Source organism: Carettochelys insculpta, chromosome 1 (assembly GCF_033958435.1).
Source record: "Carettochelys insculpta isolate YL-2023 chromosome 1, ASM3395843v1, whole genome shotgun sequence".
Classification (NCBI taxonomy): Eukaryota; Metazoa; Chordata; order Testudines; family Carettochelyidae; genus Carettochelys; species Carettochelys insculpta.
The window spans coordinates 264,398,962-264,413,983 of NC_134137.1; the positions used below are offsets into that span (position 1 = coordinate 264,398,962).

The following is a 15,022-nucleotide window of genomic DNA, read 5'->3' on the forward strand; positions in this document are numbered from 1 at the left end:
CCAGGATTGTGAGTTCAATCCTCGAGGAGGCCATTTAGGGGTCTGGAGCAAAGAGATTAAAAAAATAAATCTGCCAGGAATAGTGCTTGGTCCTGCCAAGAGGGCAAGGGACTGGACTTAATGACCCGTTGAGAGTCCCTTCAAGCTCTGTGAGGTATGTATATCTCCATGAAGGAGACACAATTGGTGTTCTGCAATGGGGAGTGGCAAGAAGTCATCAGAACAGATGGACAGAAAACCTGTTGAACTGTAATTGAATTGAAAGCCATTTAAGACTTCACAGGCCAGATAAAAAGCTTCCTAAAAGATGAAAATCACTTGAAATTAAAATGTGTTCTTTACATCTATTTATCTTTCGGAAGAGTCTATATGCCCTTTAACTAGCACGGAAAGAGGGATGGGATGGACAGGAGACAATATTAAATTGAACTTGTTCAAAAACAAAAACTGTTCTACTTTACAAAATCCTAAATGTATCACTGGGTACAGCAGGGATATAAAGTGTTGCCATGCACAGATTAGGTGAGATTACTGTTAAAGGCAATTAAAGCAAACAGTAATTATGCTAAGAGAACCAGAGGACATACAATAGCAACTCTGTCTTTGCAGAAATTTTCTGCATAGTTTGCCAGTGCAGTATATGTAGTGATGTTGCCTGATCAAAGCAAAACTGAATGAAAAAAGAAAAAAAAAACACCCCTGCCAAAATTTTGTTTTCCACTGATTGATAATTATTCCCTCTGTATTTTTGTTTTCCTTATTAAAAAACAGATAAAGAAAAATAGACCTGTTTCTTACATTCTCTCTCCAAAGCCAGTGTCTGAGAGGTTTGCTGGAATCTTTTAAAGATAGGAGGGAATTGTTTTTCACATATTCTATACTAGGGCAACTAATGAACAAACCCATTTCTTTAGAGAATGCACGCTGAATTTAATATACCCTAACTCCACAGCTGGTTTGCAAAGACGGAATTAACAGTTTATAAAAGGAGAGGATTTTATTAGATTTTAGCACTCAGAATGGAGACTCTATAGCAACCATAATAAAACGACCTTATAGTGGAAGCTTTACACATTGGGAACACTGTGTTGTTCTGATGGCAAGTGATGTTGCTTTTCTGAAACTTCTAAACCTAGCATTAAAAGGCGAGGTTAAAAATTAATTACAACAAATTTTAATACAAGGCTTTTTCTAAGCTGTCTGGTGATCAGTTGTGACAGGTAACGCGAATTCACAAGGCAAAGCAAAGTGTTACCAGATGCTAGGAGACCTGTCAGACTTGGAAAGCAAACAATTGATAGCAGTGTTCCAACAGCATGAGCCCAAATGTTGTCTTTCAAGGCACACTTGGGCCATTATCTGAATTTACATGCAGTTCTTTCAGAATGTGGAATGCGTTTACCAGATTCCCTTCTGCAATCCAGCCTTCTGGACACTCATCATAGTCTCAAAAGCTTCACTTCAAGTGTCTGCTGCTGAGTGTTGAAATTTGTCTTCCAACATTCTCAAAGCCCATGTAGGATTAAGGCTTTTAAATGCATTAGTTGAAAGAGAATATTGGGGCAACTGAATTAAGAGACCTGAAAATGGATTTACTGTGCTTCCTCCTCAAGTCAAAATGCAAATTGTATGCATATCCAAAGTGGGGGACCAATGTACTTTGTAAAACCATACAGAAAAGAGGAGAGAGGCATTTGGCACACTAGTAGATTTTGCCTTTGTAAAAATAAATTTCAAGTCTCAATTGCTGGGGCAGAGTAAAGCCTTATGTATTTCATGTCATATGACTCCAACCATCTGTCTAAAAGACAAGGTTGATGAGACTGATGTCCTACTAGTTTTTGAAAGAATGATCCCTTAAATCCTCTAGGAAAACTCCCAAATCTATGCTGCTTAGCCCTCAAAGTCCATCATTCTTCACCTGAAATAACTCTATAGCTGGTATGCACACAAGTTTCCAGAACAACCATCATCAATGGAATGGGAAGCTATACCTGGATTCTTCCACTAATAAGAATAGTGCCAATGATTTTACCAAGTGTCCTGAAGCTTTAACAAAAAGATGGCTAATAGATGAGTGTAGAAAGGCAAAATTGGACAACATGAATTGCAACAGATGTAGCCCAGGATAATTTAGGTGGCACTTCCCACTGTTGGGTCTTTATTTTTGGAGAGAAGGGAATAGTGCTCTCCAGTCCATACTTTAACCCTTATACAAAACTGGCCCAATTCACTCATGAACTCCCCTGTCCATACTATTCAAGAATTATACTTCTCAAACACCATTAACTCCTTGACACTGAATGTCAGTACTTCCATGGAAGCCAAATGAAAACGGACACTGGATCTATTTCCATATTAATTTAATGTGACTTCCATGTACAGTGAAAAGACAAGCAGTATTGTGAAGCAGGTGGATCACCTACAGGCTCCACAAATCAACAATGGAACACACAGACTGCACAAATAAGCAATTTTCACTGAGTATCGCTGTATAGTAAATGCCTGCAAGTCAAGGTTTTACATGGGACTTTAGTGGTGTAAAGGACTTGCATTGGTCCTCAGGATGGGGTGAATTTTTACTGCAAGTGCTCAACATCCTCCAAGGAGGGGAAAATAAAAGAAATTCCCTACACTTGACTACTTTCACCTCCTGGTGCCATTTAGTTCAACCTAAGGCTTTTCTCTAAATTTTGTTCCTTTAAGTGTACTGGTATTTTAAAAGTTAGCTAATGAACAATCAACACACAGTAGGTAAACTAATACCAATCCCAGTCCTGCCCTCTTACTCTAGCGTAGATGTACAACTGTGGAGAGGCCTAACTGGTTAGTTCACTTGCTGATTGGAAAACTAACAGGGCCTCTGGAGCCAATCACTTAATTTCCATGTCTTCCTTTTTTTTAAAAAAAAAAAAAAAAAAAAAAAAAGGGGGGGGGGGTGTCTAGTCTCCACAAATAGAGGTAGAGTAATTATCCTAAAACCAACACATACTACCTAGCACTAGTGTGGCACATTTTTAATAAATTCCTTATATTGGAATATCTGTACAGACAAATTCTTGGGTTTTCACATGCTGATAGGCCAAGTGTGTTGGCAAATGTGCAATTAGTTTAAGCTGCCTGAGCAAATGCATAACCAAGAGGAGCAGAAGAGGAGGCCACTCCATCAGCAACAGATTTTTGGCTGTTGAGGTTAATGTTATTATTGTGGTCATGCTTAGGGAAGGATTTACCTGCTGTTTATAACTAAAATAAACTGCCAGAATTAAAAATCAACATATATATTTTAGAATATGTCTGTCTGTGAGTCCATCCATCCATGTGCCCATTTGTTCAGTAACTCTAGCACACAAATACATCCCGTAAGGCTTACAGCTACCAGGATGATGGACAATGCTCAACAGAAGACTAGCTATTGTTTGTGGTCAAAACCATGTATCAGCTTCTGAAAGCTTTACACACAGGCAGCTAGAAGGGGAAAGCTGGCAAGAGTCATGCAATCATAGCTGTTTTTCCACTAAAACTGGTACATAGGACTTGATTCATTAAGCACAGAAACACTTTAAAACATTAAACAGAGCAGTTGAATGAAACATACTGATTAACATACTGGACAGATTCCTTCTGCATCCATTCTCTGTGTAGATTTTTAGTGACACAGATTTGGTATACATATTTATTCATAGATAGGGCCCTACTAAAGTCAGGGTCCATTCTGGTCAGTTTCACAACTAGACAGTTCTAAAACTGATCAATTTCACAATTTCAGGTGTTTACATCTGAAATTTGATGGTGGTGTAATCATGGGTGTGCCAACCAAAAATGGGATCACGGGGGGAAGTGGCATTGCAGAGATATCTGAGGGGTGATGCTAAGATTGTCACTCTGATTTCTGTTCTGCCCTCAGCGCTGGATTCTGACAGCAGCACCCTCACAGCTTCCTGAAGTCAGAGCAGGTTTCTGGAAGTGGGAAGGGACTGCCCTGAACCTAGGTTCCCCTGGCTGGAGCAGCTGGAGGCTGGAAACTCCACATTTCAGCTGGAGTGATGGCAGAGGACGCAGAAGCCTGAGCTTTGGCTGAAGCAGTGGGAGAGGTGAAAGCCCCAAGACCTGGCTGGAACTAGGGGAGGAGGCTGGGAGCAATGAACCCAGGCTCCCCCAAGGTGCTGCTGGTGACAGCCCTGAGAGTTAGAACAGCAGCTCCAAGCCTGGGCTGCACCAAGTCCCAGCTGACGTGGCAGGGGTGGGAAGGAGGCCTGAACCTGGGCTGCCCCAAGCGGCAGGGGAAAGAAGTCCTGTTCCAAGGCTGCCACAGCTGTAGCCAGCAGAAGAACACAAGACCTGAGCCCCAAGAGGAGCTGTCACGAGAAGATCCCTGGGCTTGGTGCCTGGAGCCAGCACAGAAGCAACAAAACCCAGGTTGCCCCACCTGGAGCCCAGCTCCAGGCTGCTGCATTGCAGAAGTGAGGGGGTACTACCCTCATTTGTGCTGCCTGTGGCGGTGGATCTGATCTCCCCAACAAGAGGGGCCGTGCAGAGGAAGGACAAGTATCTCGCCCCAGAATGACCAGACTAGCAGCTAAGAGCCCTGGGCTGCAAGCAGATTACATGGAGGAGGCCACTGACACAAAAGCGGTAGGGCCTTACTGATAGGGATTCCCAACTCTGACAAGGGTCTTGAGTCACAACACAACCCCCCTCTCCCCTCCCTGCCCACACTTACAAATCATCTTCAAACAGTGAGATGCTAATAACTCAGGCAGAGTATTTTGGGGCAGTTACAGCCGGCCGTAAGTGGTATTATAGGGCAGGGGTGAGCAAGCTTTTAATGTCAGGCCCCACTTTTCATTCCTGTAATTAGCAGGGCCCCTCAGCCTGAGGGAGGGCCACAGGAGAGGATGCGGAGGGGGTGCTCCAAATGGAGGTGCTGGGGAGTTCCAGGGGGTGCCCTGAAGGCAGAGGGATGGTCAGGCAGAGTACCCCAGGAGGGTACGCAAGGGACGTCCCAAAGGGGAAGGGGGGGGGGAGGGTGCTCGGGGGGGGGGGCGGGCAGAGAAACTCCAGGGGCTCACCTGCATCACCACCTCCACCTTGTAGGTGTTGTCACTGCTGCTCTACTCTCCATGGAACTTGTTGCTGCTGTACAGCAGGGAGGACGATGATCCCAGGCTGGTTCACTCCGCCTCCCCCCACGCCCAAGTGCAGCAGCACTCACTCCCACTGGTGCCTCAGGTGCCAATGCGCTGTGGGAGCCAGACTGGCTGCCTTACCCAGCTGGGAGCTCGCCTAGCACAGGGTCTCCCAGTGATGCCTCCACACATTCTGATTGACCCAGAAGGTGCTGCAGTGGGTGGGGCACCACTCCTATTGGTCACCATGCTCCAGAGGCAATGGAGGCTGTGGCAGGAGAGGCTGGCTGAGACAGCATAGATCACAAGGGACGCAGAGGAAGCCATGCTGCCTCCCACTTACAAAATTTCATGCCTCCCCCAACAGAGGGCGTGCCCCCACTTTGTGCACCCCTGTTATAGGGCACACAATGGTCTGATGCAGAGACCGTCTGCTGGAAGAGTCTGTCTGGCCCTGGCTGGTCTAAATTCTAGCAATACACCTTGCCTGCATTGCAGGTCTCTGGGAACTATTTCCAGAACAGCCTAACTGCAAATGACTTTGGACAGCACTCAGGTCACTGAAGCTCTATGGAAACTTTATGCTTTGATTAAAAAGCATAAATTGCTAAGTTATTTTTCCTTCTACTTTAAAACACATTGACTATTTTGCAATTAAAAAAGAATCCCAACATACTGCTTCTAAAAGCAGTTACTTTTTATAGCAGACTTTTTAAAAAGCCATTCTGCCTTAAAGGACTGCAATTAAAAGATACTGGGGATACTGTTAATTTTGGAAGAAAAGAAAAACACATTTCAGACAACTGTATTCAGGAAAAAAGAACACCTTTAAAAGTAAAACACCAACAGGGTTGCTAATTATTTAGATTTTCAGCTTTAGAGTTTCATGCGCCTGCAAACAAACATTAATGCGTTACCTCATCTGCATGATTCTTAAAAAACGGGCGATGCAGCATGTAGTAACATCTGTAAGTAACTACAAGCAGGCAGTATCAGTAGCCTACTGAGAAGGAAAAGCCATTAAAGAAGCTTTTTGATGCAGGAAGCCACACAGCCACAGTGCCTTCTTCTCTTCCCCTGGCTGGGAAGGGAACAGCAGCATAGAGCTGTCTGCAGAGAGGCTTCCCCCGCTGCTCTGATTTGCTGGAATTCTGGCCAATCAGAGCACAGAGAGGCGGTACCTTGCAGTGGCAGGAGAAAAAGCTCCCTGGAGAGGCTCTTATTATGCTGCTGCTGTATCCCCAGCCAGGGGAGGAGACAGCAGCAGTGATGCACAAGGTGAGCTCCCCCAGCCTGCTACCACCCCTCATCCTGCTCAGATCCCCCCACCCTGCTCCTGCACCCCTCTCCCATTGGCCCTTCACCTCCAGCCCTCTCCTGAGCTCCTCCTACTGCTTCCCCCAGCCCACGTATGCACTTTACCTGCCACCCAGATTCCCGCAACCCATTCCTGCGCCCTCCCTCCAACCCAGACCACCCATCCTTAACCTGTCCTTGCACCCTCCCTCCTGCCTAGACCCCACACCTCCTCCCCATTAGCCCCTCCCACAAGCTGAACGCTGAACATCCCCCCACCTCCCACATTTTGGTCCTGAGCTGGGCCCTTAGAAGAGTTACTCTGGCTACTGGGAGAAGAACTGAAACTCAGTCCCCGCTTCTCCACCCTCCAGCCCATGGTGTTGGAGCATGAAGGGTGTGAGATGTCTCAGCAAGGGGCCACATCAGTGAGGGGGGTTGCTTCTCACTTTTATATGGACCCCAACTGACTGTTCTATGGATCAGTGGCCCCTGAGCCAAAAAAAAAAAAGAGTTCCCCATCCCTGTTTTAGAGGTAAAAGGATGTGTGCCTCCCCCACTCAAACTAACATCAAAATGCCACCTGCTTCTTCTGGAAGAGTAAAGGGAAGATAAGAAAACACAAAACAGCACTCCATCCCACCAGGTAAGAATAAAGCCCTCTCTCTAGTGCCTGGTCTTCTCTAAAAATACCTATGTTTCTCATCTGTAAAATGGCATCACAATCTGTTCTTCTGAATCAGCAGAAATGTACTTCTTTACTACCACCACCACCCTGCCCTGCCCTGCCACACACAGTTAACTCACTCAAAACGTATAATTTTTTTTTGTATAAAAAGGTTTAAAGAAAAGGAAGTCAATCAAAATATACAAAAAGGTATAAAACAACCTGTTGAGGAAAAAAGAAAAATCAGACCCACTTGTGGTGCGTAGTACCTAAGAATAGCCCATACGGCTTTGTTTGAGACAGAAAGACTGCTGCTCCGTTGTGCTTCAGGTGAGGCAGGGTGGCATGAGTTCCAGGTCCCTTTGTGAGCATACCGGTGTTTCCCATTCTCCCTGTTGGATGGAGGAATCTGCAGCGAAGCAGACGGAGAAGCCACTGGCTGTCGTGTGAGCCTTTGATGCCCCCCTCCATGTCTCCTAATTACTCATTGAATTAAGAAGCACAAAAGGGAGGGTGAAAAGAGGGGAAAGACTTTTTAAGAGATGGTTCATTTGTCTCATGTTTACTTCATTAAAAGAGGGAGTACTAGAAAGCTATCCCAGACTGCTGTCTTAATAAAATAAATGACATTTCCTTCAGTTCTACATGTAAAGATCTGGCATTTACTTCACCACTACTTTGTATTATGGAGGGCCAGGAAAAATGGGATTCCTAGCTATCATACGCAGTGCTACAAACTACAGTGTTAGAAGAACCTCACAGTATTTACTAGTACAAATCTTTCTTACAGACCTCAAGAGGGATTACAGGGAGGGAATGAGGTGGGAGAAATTGCACTGTCTAATGACATGTACTATTATCTTTTGTTGCAGCTCCCTTGTTAAACAAAAGGAGTGTGTGTGTGTGTGTGTGTGTGTGTGTGTGTGTGTGTGTGTGTAAAGGAGTCTCAGCAACACTTGGCTGCAAGTCCTCTTCTACTTCTAAAAATCAAGTAAACAGACAAAATTCTGAGCACCATAAACTGCTACACTAGGACACAAATTATAATCAATCAATATTAAAATGCATCACAGCTGGGCCTCACTCTTGTAAGGCCAGCTGTAACTGTTATTTAATGCCACTGAAATAAGGAAACAGTATTTAGAGACATCTGGAACAAGAACCCAAGGAAAAGAAGAACAGAAAATAAGTGCACAGGTTTTCACCTGAATATTTAAAGATTTCCAGTATCCTTAGCCACATTGTACCTTAAACTCCACACAGTGCATTCTAAACATAAGCATTACAAGCATTCTGACTGCCAATCCCAAAGAAATCCCTAACTTGCTTCTAGCAAGTCATTTGCAAAGTTATATATTTGAAGTGAGAAGAAAATGCTCTAATAATGCATCATAGCTCATCACTGATTTGTAGAAATAAAACATTAGAAAGGGGACAGGGATGTAGAAAGCATAAACACACTATGTTTTGGGAGGAGAGAAGGATGCAACAGGTTCTGCCTGTTAGGGCCTATTAAACAGGCAACATCACCACAAATAAGGGGCCATCTAGTTACTGGCAGAACTAAGACTGTGATAGGTCACCTTGACTGGATTTCATTTTTCTTAACTAGGTGACAGCTGCTGATTCTCTAGCTGCAGAATTCTTAAGCAACCCAAAAGTCAATGAAAACATATTTCCATATTTAACAGAGAAAACATTGCTTGATGGCTCATAAGAGTTCCAATTTAAGCATCAGTGAGGTCACAAATAAAATGTTATAGAAATGGTTGATCATATCTGATTTTATTACTAAATCTAACATCGAACTTAACCTCCATAGTCATCTCATTTGAACAAACAGTTCAAACAAGTATTGGTATAACTTTGCAAAACCCCTTAAGTTTTAAAAACCTATGATACTACCAGTCAGAATTAACTCAAAAATAAAAATCAAACCCTTTCAAAGTTAGCTCTAATTGACCTGCATTGCTTTTCCCTTTGCTACCTACCTATCAAGCAACAGTACCAAGCAAAACAAACTAATACACAGCATGAAACCCTAACTCTACCGGAGTCAATGGGAGTGTCCCGTTAACTTCTATAGGGATAGAAGAACATAAGTTACTTACAGTCCGAGTCTATTGTACGGGAGGAAAAGCAAGTCATAAATCAAGCACACTCCAAACACAGTGACACCAGTTTCTTTCACCAGCATTGCACAGGTCCCAAGAAACAAACTAAGCAGCAAGAAGAATGGAGAGGCAGTGGGAGGGAAATGTTCCCCAACATAAAACTGATCCAAACTCCTGCAAAGAGAGTTGATACAGAGAATTTAATTCAAGTCATTGTCGTATTTGTTCATTAGTTTTACAAATGTATTTACATAATTTTAAAAATATTAAGATAGTCTCAATATCTGTGGGCCCAATGCTGCAAACATATAAGCTAGAGCCACACTCACTCCTAGTGCCGGCAGCTTGAGGCAAATGAGCAGTCTCAAAAACGCAAAATGGCTGCTCATTTGCATATCTGAGTTGCTCATGTGCATATCCACAGAGTAATACAAGCAGTGAAGACTTGGTTCTGCTGGCAAAAAACCCTGCTGTCACCAGCCCCTTATCCCTGGAAAAAATCAGAGATAAGGGACTGCCAACAAATGCAAAATAGCCATGCATTTGTATATTCAAGTTGCATATTTGCATATTCACAGCAGGAAACAAGCAATGATGATGTGGTTCTGCTAGCAAAAACCCCCTTTATCGGCAATCCCTTATCTCTGATTTTCTTGCTTACATTCTGCTGTGAATACGCAAATAAGCAACTCAGATATGCAAATGAGTGACCATTTTGCACTTACAAGACTGCTCTTTTGCTTCGAGCTGCTGGCACTAAGGGTGAGAGCAGAACTAGCCATAGGTGTGTGAGCACTCCTATTAATTTCAGTAAGAGTTTGTAGCAATTGGCTATATATATATATATATATATTTACTAATATCAGTCACGCACACAATTTGCAGTGAAAGAAGGGTCCAAAAGCACTTTTATGCTCAGAACGAGCAACTTAAAAACAGCATGGGTTGGGAGGACTTACTTTGTCAATTTCAAATAAAATACAATAATTAGGATTTTATATGGATTCCTCCCTTGCCAAAATTCAGGTCTCACAACATCTCATAATATTTAATATTAGAGCTCCATACCTATTATAGGAGAGAAAAGCCAACAGAAACAGTAGACAGGCTAAGACATCTGCTCTGCCTACAATACCTGTTACCTAAGAGCAGAAAAAAAAAAAAGACACAAAAATTACACTTTAAAAATTGTTTAGAGTCAGTATGGGTCATTGAAATAAATTGCCTCTGCTTTATGGGGTTTTTTTTTTTCCAACTCATTTCTTTTCTCTTTCTTCCCTACCCTCTAGTACCCAAGTAACCAGGAATTTTGGTATTTTTCTAATATAGATTGAGAATAAATAAGCTATTGTGTGTAACAACAACGACTGAAATGAAATTTAAAAAAAAAGATTTATAGAAGTGGCTCAGAAAACAAGTACATAGCTGTTTAAGATTTTATTAAATAATTAAAATGGGGATCAAAAAGAGAAATGTATTCCTCATGCACTAAACTGAGAAGTATAATCATTTTCTTTAATACTGTGAAAAACTAATTTTTAGATAATAATCCTTCCCATGGATTACCAGAGTCACTCCTACATAATAAGATAACTTATTAGCCAAATGTTAGTTGATAATCAGTTCAGACAGATAATAAAACTGCAGTGGCCAACTCACTACACATGAGAGTTTTTCAAACTCTAATTGGCAACTATTTTTATAATTATTCATATTACTAAATATTTCAGCATTTCCTGTTCATAACAATTCAGAAACTGCACATAAAAGAATTTCAAAGGGCCTTTGAAACTTTTGCTGTTTTAAGATGACATAATTATCTTCAGTGCTTTGGTATTTGCTTTAAACTCCCCACATTCTGATTTAGGACATCAGCAACTTCAAAGCCTGCATTCTCCAAAACCTCATTTTTATTATAAAGCAGTATTATCTAAAGGAGTTTGGCTGATTAGCTCTCAGAGACATCACAGGAGGTAACTGTAAAGTTCATGACTCTTGTTATTAATGGTCCCTTTCCTCAAAAATTCGACACTAGCAGTCACTAGTTTTCAATAGCTCATAAACAACAAAACTCGACACTGGCAACATTCTTAACTAGAAATGCACCTGTTGTGCATCTGGAAACAGAAGAAATTGTATCCCCATTTGAAAGAAAACACCTATTTTACCTACATGGTAATTAAAATAGTGATAATTTTAAAATGAGGTATCAGTTTATTTTGATGTCTTGCATTTTATTGTGATTAGTAGAAAAGCAAGGTAAGCTTATACACTGCAACTTTGTCATGAAATTTACTCAAAGAAGCTTTAAATTTAAATTTAAAAAATATATTAAGAGTTCTGTGAGCAAATTCATGGCTCAATATAGAACTACCATCTGTATCAGCATCTTCCTATTATCTGATCCAGATTTCACACCAAGCTCTATTATGAATTACATGAAACTCTTTTTCTGTTTAGAAATTGGGCACTCTGGGGGAAAAGAAAAAACAAAGATTAAAGGAACACAACAATGTCTCAGCAGGACATATGCCTCACTAAGTTTTCTGAGCTTGAGAGATGGTGGGGAGCCACATTTTTTTCTGCTGAAACATTGTATTTATTTTATTGTTGCTGGTTAATTGGAATTGCAGCTAGTATTAAGTGGAAAGATAGCAAGGATGAAGTATATTCTTAATGTATGTTATTATTGTGAAAACTTTTTTTTTCCTGATGACCTTAAAGTAAGCAACATACTGAGTCACAGTAAATTACATGTTTTGTATTACTTAAAGGTTTGGGGTTTTGTAATGTATAAATATGTGTTTCTTTTAGTTATTATCCCTGTTTTACATACATACTTACAGCCTCACTGTGAATGGGATGCACAGCAAAGAAGAGAGCTGTGACAAAAGCCAGTTGACCATCCTTGAATACAGCTTTGTCACAAGCATACATTAGGATGAGAGTCACTAGACAGTGTAAAATTACATTCACTGCATGGAAATAGAATGGGTTCATACCAGCCAACAATATGTTTAGCCTGTAAGGAAACAAAAACAGAACATAATACATATAATTAGGCCATGGAATCCTTGCAAAAGCAGAAAAATCACACACATTATCCAAACAAAATACATAATTTAGAGTGTAGACTGTTAAATAATTAGGGTAAAACTACTCAGAACATCTGGTTAATCTTGATTTAAAAAAAAAAACCACCACACACAACACTCCCTGCTGCAGCCTCCTCCTCCACCCTGCCTTTTAAAAATGTGTGGTTGCATTTGGCAAATTTCACGGCACACGAAGTAATAAGCTAACATCAGAGACTGGAGCAAACTATCTTATTGATAGATGCTTTATAAACTCCCCTCAGTGTAAAACCATGCAATTCAACATGAAAGCTATGTCACTTGGGCCTTTACAACAAGTAGGGCTTGTACATGAAACTGTTGAACTGGAATTCATATGCAAACTTGACACCATCAGAATGGGTCCGAACAGGGACTGAGAATAGGTCGCTCATTACAATAGGTAATTTTCCACTTAGGGTATTCTCTTCTTATCCATATCCATGCTGATTGAATTAGCTCAGAGGTAATACTGTCTGTTTCTTTTTCTTTCATTTCATGTATATGACGAACTGAGCTGCAGCTCACAAAAGCTAATGCCATAATAAAATTGTCTTACATCTTTAAAGTGCCAGTGAACTCCTTAATATTTTGGTCTAAGCTATGTGGTAGCTCTAGGATGTGAATAATTATCCTTTAAAACTGAATTATTAAAAAAAACTCGTATTTTCACTTGTAACCATTAAAGCCATGATTCAGCAAAGCTTCATGTTTCAGTGAAGTCAAACTGGAATACTGACATGCATAAGTCAGACTATGAACAGGAGGCAGCCAGACAACTCTCCAACACCACATTTCACAGACCTCTCTCCACTGATCCCACTCTGGAATTCCAAAAGAAACTACAACAACTACTTAAGGAACTCCCTGCTTCTACTCGGGACCTTATTCACACAGACACACCATCTGAGTCCTGACCTGGATTATTCTATTAACTTCCCAAATCCACAAACCTGGAGACCCCAGACACCCCTATCATTTTCGGGTATTGGCACCGTTACAACTGAACTATGCAGTTATGTAGACTCCCTCCTCAAACCCTATGCCACCAACACTCCCAGCTATCTCCAAGATACCAATGAGCTCCTGAGGAAATTACAAAACACCGGAAAACTTCCCGACACCACCATGGATGTAGAGCCTCTCTACACTAATATTCCACATGAAGATGGACTACAAGCGATCAGGAATATCACCCCTGACATTACCACAGACAATCTGGGGTCTGACCACTGTAACTTTGTTCTCACTCACAATTATTTCCGATTTGGGGACAACTTATACCTCCAGATTAGTGGCACTGCTATGGGTACCCACATGGCCCCACAATATGTTAATATATTTATGGATGATTTGGAACAACAGTTCCTCAGATCTCATCCCCTATTAGACCTTCTTTACTTGTGAGACATCAATGACATCTTTATCATTTGGACCCATGGTAAAGAGACTCTAGAAGAATTCCACAGAGACTTTAACAATCTGCACCCTACCATCAACTTATGCCCTGACCACTCCACATGAGAGATACATTCCCTGGACATTACAGTACAAATCAGTGATGGCCTGATCAATACCATGCTTTACCGGAAACCCACTGACCACTATACTTACCTACACGCTTCTAGCTTCCACCCCACACACACGACGCAATCCATCATTTACAGTCAAGCTCTTGGGTATAATTGCATCTGTTCTGATCCTACTGACAGAGACGAAAAACGACAAGATCTTTACCAAACATTCATAAATCTGAATTACCCACTGTGAGAAGTTTTAAACCACACACACACACACACACACGACAGGGCCAGATGAATACCCAGAAACCAGCTACTCCAAAATAGGCCCAAAAAGGCCAACAACAGAAAACCACCTCCAACTCAAACCACTGCAATGCATCATTAAAGACCTACAATCTATCCTAAATCAGGATGCCACACTCCAGAAGGCCTTAGGTGACAGGCCTGTTCTCTCCTACAGACAACCTCCCAACCTGATGCGGATTCAACACTAGCAACCACAGCCTATACCACACTACTACTAATCCTGGAACTCTTCCTTGCAACAAGCCCCGTTGCCAACTTTGTCCACATATCTATTCTGGAGCTATCATCACTGGACATACCCACGTTAATCACAGAATCACAGGCACATTCTCCTGTTCCTCAACTAACATCATATACGCCACCATGTGCCAACAATGCCCACACACCATGCATATAGGACAGACTGCTGACACTCTTTGACAAAATGAATAGACACAAAACCAACATCAAAAAACTCCAACACACACAAACCTGTCAGCCAGCACTTTGAGGTCATTAACAAAATGGCCCACTCCATAAAGTCTGTGTTCTACTGAAAAGGAACTTCAACAACTGTTTACAGAGAGAATGCTCACAACTGTCATTTATATTCAAATTCGACACATTAACACATGGTTTCAACTGGAACAGCAATTACCTGGCCCATTATAAGGACTCTTTTACAAACTTTGAGAGAGAAAAGGGCAGCTTTTAAAAAGTGGAAGTCAAATCCTAGTGAGGAAAATAGAAAGGAACACAAACACTCCCAAATTAAGTGTCATAATGTAGTAAGAAAAGCCAAAAAAGATTTTGAGGAACAGCTAGCCAAAAATTCAAAAAATGATAGTAAAATGTTTTTTAAATACATTAGAAGCAGGAAGCCCGCTAAAAAAGC

At 41.5% G+C, this 15,022-nt stretch overlaps 1 protein-coding gene across 5 annotated transcripts in view; it reads right to left on the reverse strand.

Annotated features, from left to right (window-relative positions):
* TMTC1 (transmembrane O-mannosyltransferase targeting cadherins 1) overlaps positions 1–15,022 on the reverse strand; it is a 262,529-nt gene that overhangs the window by 227,904 nt on the left and 19,603 nt on the right. For 3 of the 5 annotated variants that reach the window (XR_012647083.1, XR_012647084.1, XM_075006377.1), the window contains exons 2-5: positions 12,051–12,228; positions 10,275–10,348; positions 9,204–9,380; positions 7,362–7,568 (exon numbers count right to left, since the gene is read on the reverse strand). The exons of 1 other annotated variant lie outside the window; for it this stretch is intronic. Coding sequence is in view for 2 of the 4 variants with exons in the window: in XM_075006377.1 (XP_074862478.1) it covers positions 7,362–7,568; positions 9,204–9,380; positions 10,275–10,348; positions 12,051–12,228 (636 nt within the window). In the remaining 2 variants the exon portion in view is untranslated. The remainder of the gene's footprint in view (positions 1–7,361; positions 7,569–9,203; positions 9,381–10,274; positions 10,349–12,050; positions 12,229–15,022) is intronic. One more of the 5 variants, XM_075006395.1, reaches the window with a different exon arrangement.